The 11,148-nt window shown below is 40.5% G+C and overlaps 1 protein-coding gene across 1 annotated transcript; it reads left to right on the top strand.

Annotated features, from left to right (window-relative positions):
- The first annotated feature begins 4,973 nt into the window (after nucleotides 1–4,973).
- Nucleotides 4,974–10,367, top strand: lect2.1 (leukocyte cell derived chemotaxin 2, tandem duplicate 1). Its single transcript, XM_047376927.1, has 4 exons — nucleotides 4,974–5,127; nucleotides 6,247–6,358; nucleotides 9,758–9,909; nucleotides 9,987–10,367. Exons 1-4 carry the CDS (start codon nucleotides 5,103–5,105, stop codon nucleotides 10,151–10,153), a joined length of 456 nt encoding a protein of 151 aa, XP_047232883.1. The 5' UTR covers nucleotides 4,974–5,102; the 3' UTR covers nucleotides 10,154–10,367.
- Nucleotides 10,368–11,148: the final 781 nt, after the last annotated feature.

Genomic DNA, 11,148 nt, shown 5'->3' with positions numbered 1-11,148 from the left:
GCTCATACTCACCAGCTCCTCCATACCCCTCAACCTGTTTGTGGTTCCTCTTCTCGTCCCCACACTGAGAGAAGCACAGATTCCTCCGTGAGTCTCATCTAATTGCACTATAAGGGTTGGAGTTCATTTTTTCTGTTCTCGTGATTTGTTATCTTGTAATTCTGTTTCACCACACTCTAAGAGTTTGTATTATAAATCTAAAGAACATGATTTTTTTTTTTTTTTTTTTACTCAAAAAATATCGAGACTGGAAGAGAAAATTAATTTTACATTTAGTGACATCTATGAACTGTCTGTAAATTCTGCAACCCAACAAATCAGTTTCTCATTTACTTCTTCTGCACCAAAATTACCACCAACCTTTCATGCAATTGAGAATGCGATGCAATTTCCTCTGGCTGTCATTTACATGAATATACATAAATACATAAAACAGCAAAATTAATTTACAGGCTGGAGTGGGACTATTCTCACGAGTGACGCTTCAATGGATGGCAGCATCATGCTATGGGGATGTTTTTCAGCCACAGGAACTGGCAGACTAGTCAGGATAGAAGGAAAGATGTATGCATCAATGTACAGAGACATCCTGGATGAAAACCTGTGCCAGAGCGATCTTGACCTCAGAATGGGGCGACGGTTTATTTTTAAACAGGGCAATGACCCAAAGCACACAGCTAAGACCCCAAAGGAGAGTCTTCAGAACCAGTCTGAATGTCCTGGAGTGGCCAAGCCATAGTCAAGGATTTAATCTGTTTGAACATCTCTGGAGAGATCTGAAAAGGGCTGAACAGACATCTCTCATCCAACCTGACGGAGCTTGAGATGTACTGCAACAAAGAATGGGCACAACTGCCTAGAGATAGGAATTACGCTATTCATAAAGGCTTGAGGCTGTAATTGCTGCCAAAGGTGAATCAAAGTATTAAGCAAAGGCTGTCAATACCTACATACATTTTGTAATAAATTTGCAACAATCTTTCTCATTGTCAAAATTTTGAGAAGAGATTAATTTGATATGATTTGAAAAAGGCTGGAATGTAACTAAATGTGGAACAACTGCAGCACTGTGAATTCTTTCCGGAAGTACTGTATGTACAAAAACCTCTTCCCTAAGCTGTCTGAGCTCTGAATCAGTCACATCATCTTTGGAAATCATGTCTTTGTCAATCTCCCCAGTGGAGATGTAGCAAAAGCACCACTCCCTGAAAACGTTAGGTGGAGGACCACATTGTGTAATGCTCACTGCAATAATCTCCAGCCATCCTGCAGGAGTAAATTGTATTATTACATAAATACTATATAATACACATATAAGTGACATTGCAGAAAATAATTCTACATATTTTAAATTATCTTTATGGTACTTGGTGATTGAGTAATTGGGGTTTTCTCTGTACTCCCTCCTGGAAATTGAAATAAATTGGCTTCAGCACCTGATATTATTTCTATAACTGAAAGAAAACATGGATTAATACATTAAGGATTTCAAATAAAGCACATATGTTATAATGTACAGCAAACATCATGTAAAGCCCTGAAGCTGTGAAGATTGTATGCAACCAGGTAACACCCATACACGTTAGTACATTTTCATTATTTCTAGAGTTGCATGTCTAGATATACCTGTTACACTGTTTTCTCACCCTTTCAGTTCTTCACCAGCAGGTTTTTTGTCATTGTCCAGTTCAGTGGTGTGCCTTTTACTGGAAGTAAAGATTTAAGGTGAGGTGCCTTCATTATTGAAATTCCTATGAAAATTATAACAAACAAATGTTTAATGCCATGCCAGAATAAATTCAGTGATTAAAAATGCGTTAGATGTGAATAATGGAAGAAAACCTTTCTCCACAGGTGCTGGCAGGTACTTGAACAAAGTACTCAGGAAACAACTCGGAGCACAAACGACAGGCCACCTTTAGAAAAACAGATATTATCAAGTGAGAATATCTGCAATAATGTAATTGAGAAGCAATGCATAGTTTTACCTTAACATCTACAGGGGTTGGACAATGAAACTGAAACACCTGTCATTTTAGTGTGGGAGGTTTCATGGCTAAATTGGACCAGCCTGGTAGCCAGTCTTCATTGATTGTACATTGCACCAGTAAGAGCAGAGTGTGAAGGTTCAATTAGCAGGGTAAGAACACAGTTTTGCTCAAAATATTGAAATGCACACAACATTATGGGTGACTTACCAGAGTTCAAAAGAGGACAAATTGTTGGTGCACGTCTTGCTGGCGCATCTGTGACCAAGACAGCAAGTCTTTGTGATGTATCAAGAGCCACGGTATCCAGGGTAATGTCAGCATACCACCAAGAAGGACGAACCACATCCAACAGGATTAACTGTGGACGCAAGAGGAAGCTGTCTGAAAGGGATGTTCGGGTGCTAACCCGGATTGTATCCAAAAAACATAAAACCACGGCTGCCCAAATCACGGCAGAATTAAATGTGCACCTCAACTCTCCTGTTTCCACCAGAACTGTCCGTCGGGAGCTCCACAGGGTCAATATACACGGTCGGGTTGCTATAGCCAAACCTTTGGTCAATCATGCCAATGCCAAACGTCGGTTTCAATGGTGCAAGGAGCGCCAATCTTGAGCTGTGGACAATGTGAAACATGTATTGTTCTCTGATGAGTCCACCTTTACTGTTTTCCCCACATCCGGGAGAGTTACGGTGTGGAGAAGCCCCAAAGAAGCGTACCACCCAGACTGTTGCATGCCCAGAGTGAAGCATGGGGGTGGATCAGTGAGGGTTTGGGCTGCCATATCATGGCATTCCCTTGGCCCAATACTTGTGCTAGATGGACGCGTCACTGCCAAGGACTACCGAACCATTCTTGAGGACCATGTGCATCCAATGGTTCAAACATTGTATCCTGAAGGCGGTGCCGTGTATCAGGATGACAATGCACCAATACACACAGCAAGACTGGTGAAAGACTGTTGCATGCCCAGAGTGAAGCATGGGGGTGGATCAGTGATGGTTTGGGCTGCCATATCATGGCATTCCCTTGGCCCAAGAATTCTTTCCTGGGAGTCCCAATGTCAATTCCCGATTCTCCAATGGAAGACACAGCAGATTTCTTGGAGAAGACTTCATTTGATGCCACCACTATGAGGGGTCAAAGTAACAAAAATTAACTTGAAAGGAATTGAAGGTGAGAAACACTGAACATGGTAAAACTGAGTGCCGTACAAAAGTAATCACATGTTGGTTTTTACAGCACTAAACTTTATGATGTTCAGTATTTCACACCTTCAAGTCATTCCAGGTTGATTTTTGTCACTTTGACCCCTCATCATCCACTGCCCAATGCACCTGGTAAACATGTCCTCTCTTGTGACACAAATGCTGAAAACTGCTGTAGTGTCAACTCGTCAAGTGTGTGGATTGGCCAGACAACCTTAGTTGACGTCGTTCAACCTTCTGATATTTTATTTGGTGTGTCTCATCACGTGTTTTCCGCATTTCATCTTGTAAAGTGTACTTGGACCATGCTTTAAATTTTTTGTTTGGCGGTCTTATGTGGATGGAGGTTTTTTTTATACGGAAGGGGTAAAATTCTGTCTTAAAAAATACCTGTGCAACAGTTAATGTTATGCCTGGACATGGCCATAGTCACAGGGCCTGAAAATAATATGGTTTGTAAAGGCTTCAGTGAAACATATCAGTGGTCACACCTCAGATGGCATGGAGGTCATAACTCATGATGTAGCCCATCTGACATGCCAGGTGCTGCTGCCGCTAGCCATTCTTCTTGCTCTTAAGTAGAACACAGATGTAGCTGTACTAAAACAGAAAGGGTGAAATCAAAAGGGGAATGGCCTTTATTATACACAGGAAAATTATGTAAAAGCAAGACTGAAGAGCTGGACTGTTTTTACTGACTTCCAGGGTCTGGAGGCAATGGGGGCAAAGAATACAAAAAGTGTCTCTTTTAGATTGTAGCCTGGTGCATGTTTGTAAATTCAGAATTGGTCTTAGATTTTTCTGTTAGAAACAGAAGTTCAGAACTGAGCCTCTGAGTTCCTCCTCTCTATGCTACAACAGCAGTTGTTTCTACTGCTCCTAAAATATGAGCTGATGTTAAAATAAACTGACGGTGAATTGTGATGGAAATTCTTTTATTAAGCATTCCATGGTGTATGACCTTTAGGTTACCTCACTCCTCAGAACATCTGTGTTAGAGGAGGAAGCAGTAAAAGCCATTATCAGAAGTTTAATTGTTAAAACCCACAGTTAGGATGATGTGTTGGGAAGGTCAGATGGGTTCCTAGATAACTTTGTCACCTCTGAACCCGAGAAGGGTCTGGGGTCATAAAACACAGACTCTTTGAAGTTGAGATAACACTGTCATGTTCTGGTATAAATACTGTGTGTAAATGTTGATCGGGGCTCTGCTTAACTGACTAACCTCAGTGACAGAGTCATTCAAACGCTGAATGCCTTTGAATAAAACTTATAAAGACAAAGTCCGGATTTTCTCTTGTTATGAGTCAACTTCTACCCACCTTGATAAGAAAATTCCACAACAGAATAGTCCACACTATGTATGCACTTTGATCTGCTCTTTGTGTTGCTATGATTAAACAGTTTGCGATATAAAGCTTAGAAGGTTAGGGTTTTCCAGAGTTGATTCCTGTCCACCTGAAAATACATTCGATTCAGCTTCTTTAAATAGCGCTGAGTCACATCAAATGTCTTCTAAAGGAGCTTTACAAAACAAGTCAGTCCCAGTTTTTAAACAGAAATATAAAGTCAATTCAGTTTATTATGTCAGTTAGAAAATAGTTTCTGTCTAAGGAGACCCAACTGACTACATCTTGTGACAACTTTGCAGCAATCCCTCCTCCTATACAAGCATGTAGCAACAGTAGACAGTTCATTGCTTTGAGTTCTGATGAAATTCTGGAAACTCTGTACAAAATGATGCAACACAAACAACCTAATCTTTGAGCTGCAACAGACACTCTCTCTGCTGTTGAGAAATACTGAAAACCTCTGCTAGTGTTTGTGTTCAGCCTTCCTCCTATAAAATCTCAGCCGAAAAAGAGAAGCTCTTCATCTGGATCCAAAACCTCAAGATCCAAACATGAGACAGGTCATCATTTTACTGGGTGAGAAACAAATTTTCTGATAAAAGCTGTTGCGGTTTGTCATTCTTTTTGGTAAACATGTCTCAATTTTAGTTGTTTGGATACAAAAGAAATGCAAATTTTAATGTGTTAACTGAAACCAGCAAACAGGTAAAAAAGTCAATATTTTACCGTTTTAAAAAAATCAAATGAACACGTCAGAGAACGTACAGCCCGGATCTGTTTGCAGAGAAAAAAAAGACTATTGACGAAATTGCAGTGATTGAAATGATTCAGCGGAACCCTTTCACTGCTGAGTTATTTCCTTTAAACAAGCATCAGATTTTAGCTCTTCAGGTCTGTTCAGGCAAAAATCTGGAGTTGATTCAATTCAATTCATTTTTTTATATAGCGCCAATTCACAACACGTCTTATCAAGCCACCTTACAAAGTCAATTAAATTGAATCATACAGATTTCAAGTCAGGTAAATACATTCCAATTAATCCCAACTATCAAACGGTGCATTAGGATTCAGCTTATTATTCAAATTGGTTAAAAGCTTTTCTATCAAAGGAAACCCAGCAGATTGCATCCAGTCAGTGACTTGCAGCATTCACTCCTCCTGGATGAGCATGTAGAGACAGTGGACAGTCACTGGCGTTGACTTTGCAGCAATCCCTCATACTGAGCATGCGGGTAGTGGAGTGGAAAACTCCCTTTAAACAGGAAGAAACCTCCAGCAGAACCAGGCTCAGTGTGAGCGGCCATCTGCCACGACCAACTGGGGGTTTGAGAGAACAGAGCAGAGACACAAAAAGAACACAGAAGCGCTGATCCAGGAGTACTTTCTATAGGAAAGAAAAGTGAAATATTAATGATTATAGCTCCTTTAAAGGCTTCATCTGGGAGAGAAAGGCAGCTAAGCAGATGAACTCTGATCCAGTTGTCAAGTCTAGAAGATTAAAGAGAGCATACAGTTAGTCACAGTAGAATCTCAGTCAGTAGCTATGTCTAGGAGAGACAGGGATAAACACTGAAAGACGAGCCCAAGTGTATCATCTGTTAGAGAAGCTTAACAGTGGTGCTGATCCAGCAGAACCTCAGCTATGTTCAACTAAACTGCTTAAGATCCTCTAGCTAAACGTTTCTGTGTTTGCAGCTGTGTTGTGGGTCTGTGATGGCGTGAAGTTTGGTCAGCTCTGTAATGGAAACCCAACCAATAGAAGGAGGACATCAGATCCCTTTGGCCAAGGAAACTATGGAGCGAGTCGGTAAGACAAAGATTACAGTGTGTGGCTTTCTCTGTTTGCTTTATTTCTGCACTGTTGTCACAAAGCAGATAGCACTAAATAGATGCTGGAGCAAACATTCCCATTAGGTCCAGCAGATAGGAGGAATTTGCACCTTTGGCATCATGTTGCAGTTGCTCTCCCCTCATTCACAAACACTGCAGATGCAAAAGTGGTCGTTGGGGATTTTTTTTTAACTTTATTATTATTGTGATTATTAATTACAATAATAATAAAGTAAGAAAGTATGGGGGGACACTACTGTTTTGACAGAATCAGTCACTGTAGTGGGCTAGTGATACAGTGAAAAAAAAAAAAAAGAAAATATATATATATATATATATATATATATATATACATATAAAGAGATATATATATAGTTGTTTGTTGTCAGCATACATATGGTAGAGGGAGTTGTGGTAAATCTCTTGAATATAAATGTTTAGGTGTGATAATAGATAGAAACATCAGTCAGTCAGTCATTTTCTATCGCTTCTTCCATAATGGGTCACGGGGGAGCTGGTGCCTATCTCCAGCAGTCTATGGGCAGGAGGCGGGGTACACCCTGGACAGGTCGCCAGCCCATTGCAGGGCTTGATAATTTAGATTTGTTGTTAGACAGAAAAATCTAAATTATCGGGTCTAATGTCCATTCCTTGTGTTCTTTATCCCAAACAAGTCTCTTCTGCTTGTTGCCTGTCCTCAGCAGTGGTTTCCTAGCAACTATTTTAACACGAAGATCCTGATTCACACAGTCTCCTCTTAACAATTGTTCTAGAGATGTGTCTGCTGCTAGAACTCTGTGTGGCATTGACCTGTTCTCTAATCAGAGCTGCTGTTAACCTGCGATTTCTGAGGCTGGTGACTCGGATTAACTTATCGTCCGCAGCAGAGGTGACTCTTGGTCTTCCTTTCTTGGGGCGGTCCTCATGTGAGTCAGTTTCTTTGTAGCGCTTGATGGTTTTTGCGACTGGACTTGGGGACACTTTCAGAGTTTTCCCAACTGTTCGGACTGACTGACCTTCATTTCTTAAAGTAATGATGGCCACTCGTTTTTCTTTACTTAGCTGCTTTTTTCTTGCCATAATACAAATTCTAACAGTCAATTCAGTAGGAGTATCAGCTGTGTACTGTATCCACCTCCTACACAACACAACTGATGGTCCCAACCCCATTTATAAGGCTTGAAATCCCACTTATTAAACCTGACAGGGCACACCTGTGAAGTGAAAACCATTTCAGGTGACTACCTCTTGAAGCTCATCAACAGAATGCCAAGAGTGTGCGGAGCAGTAATCAAAGCAAAAGGTGGCTACTTTGAAGAACCTAGAATATAAGACATATTTTCAGTTGTTTCACACTTTTTTGTTCAGTATATAATTCCACATGTGTTAATTCATAGTTTTGATGCCTTCAGTGTGAAGCTACAATATTCATAGTCATGAAAATAAAGACAACTCTTTGAATGAGAAGGTGTGTTCAAACTTTTAGTCTGTACTGTGTATATATATATATACAATATACACTTACCAGCCACTTTATTTGGGTACACCTGTCCAACTGCTCGTTAACGCAAATTTCTAATTAGCCAATCACATGGCAGCAACTCAATGCATTTAGGCATGTTGACATGGTCAAGATGATCTGCTGCAGTTCAAACAGAGCATCAGGATGGTGAAGAAAGGTGATTTCAGTGACTTTGATCGTGGGATGGTTGTTGGTGCCAGACAGGCTGGTCTGAGTATTTCAGAAACTGCTAATCTACTGGGATTTTCACGCTCTTCCATCTCTAGGGTTTACAGAGAATGGTCCGAAAAAGAGAAAATATCTAGTGAGCGGCAGTTTTATGAGCAGAAATGCCTTGTTGATGCTAGTGGTCAGAGGAGAATGGCCAGACTGGTTCGAGCTGATAGAAAGGCAACAGTAACTCAAATAACCACTCGTTACAACCAAGGCATGCAGAAGATCATCTCTGAACGCACAACACGTCCAAACTTGAGGCGGATGGGCTACAGCAGCAGAAGACCACACCGGGTGCCACTCCTGTCAGCTAACAACAGGAAACTGAGGCTACAACTCACACAGGTTCACCAAAATTGGACAATAGAAGATTGGAAAAACGTTGCCTGGTCTGATGAGTCTCGATTTCTGCTGCGACATTCAGATGTTAGGGTCAGAATTTGGCATCAACAACATGAAAGCATGGATCCATCCTGCCTTGTATCAACGGTTCAGGCTGGTGGTGGTGTAATGGTGTGGGGGATATTTTCTTGGCACACTTTGGGCCCCTTAGCACCAACTGAGCATTGTGTCAATGCCACAGTCTACCTGAGTAAATGTAAGTAACCATCTTCTGATGGTTACTTCCAGCAGGATAACGTGCCATGTCATAAAGCACGAACCATCTCAGACTGGTTTCTTCAACATGACAATGAGTTCACAGGACTCAAATGGCTTCCAAAGTCACTAGATATGAATCCAATAGAGCAGCTTTGGGATGTGGAGGAACTGGAGATTTGCATCATGGATGTGCAGCCGACAAATCTGCAGCATCTGTGTGATGCTATCATGTCAATATGGACCGAACTCTCTGAGGAATGTTTCCAGTACCTTGTTGAATCTATGCCACTAAGGATTAAGGCAGTTCAGAAGGCAAAATGGGGTCCAACCTAGTACTAGCAATGTGCACCTAATAAAGTGGCAGGATGACTATTTAAATTGTAGATTCTCACCAAAGGCAACAAAACTAATAATCACACTTGGAATTATGTAGAAAACAAAAAGTGTGAAATAACTGTAGACATTTTTATATTTTAGATTCTTCAAAATAGCCACCCTTTGCTTTGATTACTGTTTTGCAACCTTATTCTCTTCATGAACTTCATGAGGTGGTTACCTGAAATGGTTTTCCAATGAGTCTTGAAAGAACTTCCCAGAGGTGCATTGAGAGATGGCCAAAGGTTAATATTTTAGTCATCACAGCAAAGGGATGTCTACTTTAAGGAATGTAATCTATGAAACATATTTAAAGGTCTTTTACAATTTTTTGTTTGCTACATAACTGCCTATGTGTTCATTCACTGTACTAAATGCCTTCAGTGAGAATCTACGTATAATGTAAATAGTCATAAACATAGAGAAAACAATTAAATGAGAAAGTGGTTCTAAAACATTTGATATATATATATATATATATATATATATATATATATATACTGCAAAGATGCTTTCTCAAATGTGATCTGCCTCTACATCTGGATTCAGAAATAGAAGCATGTGCAAACTAACGTTTGTACACATTAAGTCCCCCAAAACAGCTTTGTGAATGTACCCTTGGATGCCTGAGGTAGCTGTTAACTGTTGGACATTTGCTGCTTTCAGGGGAGGCAGACTCCACAAAGGTCTGGACATCGTATGCAGCGATGGATCGACCGTCTACGCTCCATTTGATGTGACACTACACGGAAAAGTCACAGTCTACACCGACCCCAACAAGTCCGCCATCAATAATGGCATCAACCTAAGTGGAGCAGGTAGGTCTATCACACATACTCATTCCTGAGCATGTTAGGGATCCTGGTTCTAATTCTGTGCTTCTGATATCCTGTAGGTCTCTGCTTCAAGCTGTTCTACGTCAGACCAGACAAAACCTCCGGATCACTGAAGAAGGGTGAAAAGATCGGAACCATGTTGCCCATGCAGACAGTTTACCCTGGAATCACCTCGCACATCCACGTCCAGATGTGTGACAAGAGCAACCCCACTGGGTACTTCTGAGCTTTTTTGACAAGGACCCGAATCAGTTAATAACAACCTGATTTGGCTCTCAACGACCTTATTCAGCAATTAAAGGCCTGATCTCACTTGTGAAGTGAGATCCAGCACTGAGAAACTTATGTAACAACATTTTCTGTTTTTGTTTATGTAGAACAAATACTTTGCTGTTGAATTATGATTTGGTTTCATTCATTAAACGATGAATTACAAGGAATTTGTTTGAATGTGTTCAGTTTGTATTAATTATCCTGAATATGTAGGATCTGTACATTTTAGATTCTACATAGGGGTTTCAGGATAAACTGTGTAAGCTGAGAAGAAATAAAAGTATGAATGGACTTCCACCAATTTTCAGGAGATGTGTTTTATGTGAGAAAGATGAAAGACAATATCTGTCAGGTTTCCATCTAATAAATCTGTTTAACCCTCTAGATTTAAAACTTTCCTTTTATTTTTTTCTCCAAATAACCAATAATTAAATAATATTAAGTAGCTGAATGAATATTAACACAATGTAATCCATAAACCTGAGTTTTGGTTCAGTGTTTTCTTTGTTTAATTTAATCCATGTAAAATGTCTTTAAAGGAACAGCATCATATAACTGGATTACAGATTTAGGGATATTTGAGGTAATACTGAGGTTTTCCAGATCCCCCTCAGGATGTGGTTCCTTTCATGAACCCTGCATATGATGCAAAGTTCACATTTACAGGCAGTCTCCTGCAGCTTCCACTAGATGTCACCAAGCAGCTAAATCTGGCTGACCAAACTTCCTACAGAGTTCCACACTTCATTATCGGTAAGGGAGAATGGTCCTACATCTCTAAATTGCCCTTAGGCATGTATGAATGTGTGCATGGTTGTTTGTCCTGTGTGTTTCTGTGTGTACACCCTGGACAGGGTGTACCCTGCCTCCCACCCATAGACTGCTGGAGATAGGTACCAGCTTTCCCGCAACCCACTATGGAAGAAGCGGTAGAAAATGACTGACTGA

This window comes from Girardinichthys multiradiatus, chromosome 10 (genome assembly GCF_021462225.1).
Source record: "Girardinichthys multiradiatus isolate DD_20200921_A chromosome 10, DD_fGirMul_XY1, whole genome shotgun sequence".
NCBI classification, from domain to species: domain Eukaryota; kingdom Metazoa; phylum Chordata; class Actinopteri; order Cyprinodontiformes; family Goodeidae; genus Girardinichthys; species Girardinichthys multiradiatus.
Note: the sequence above shows the minus strand (reverse complement) of the source record. Positions and strands in the feature narration are given on the sequence as shown.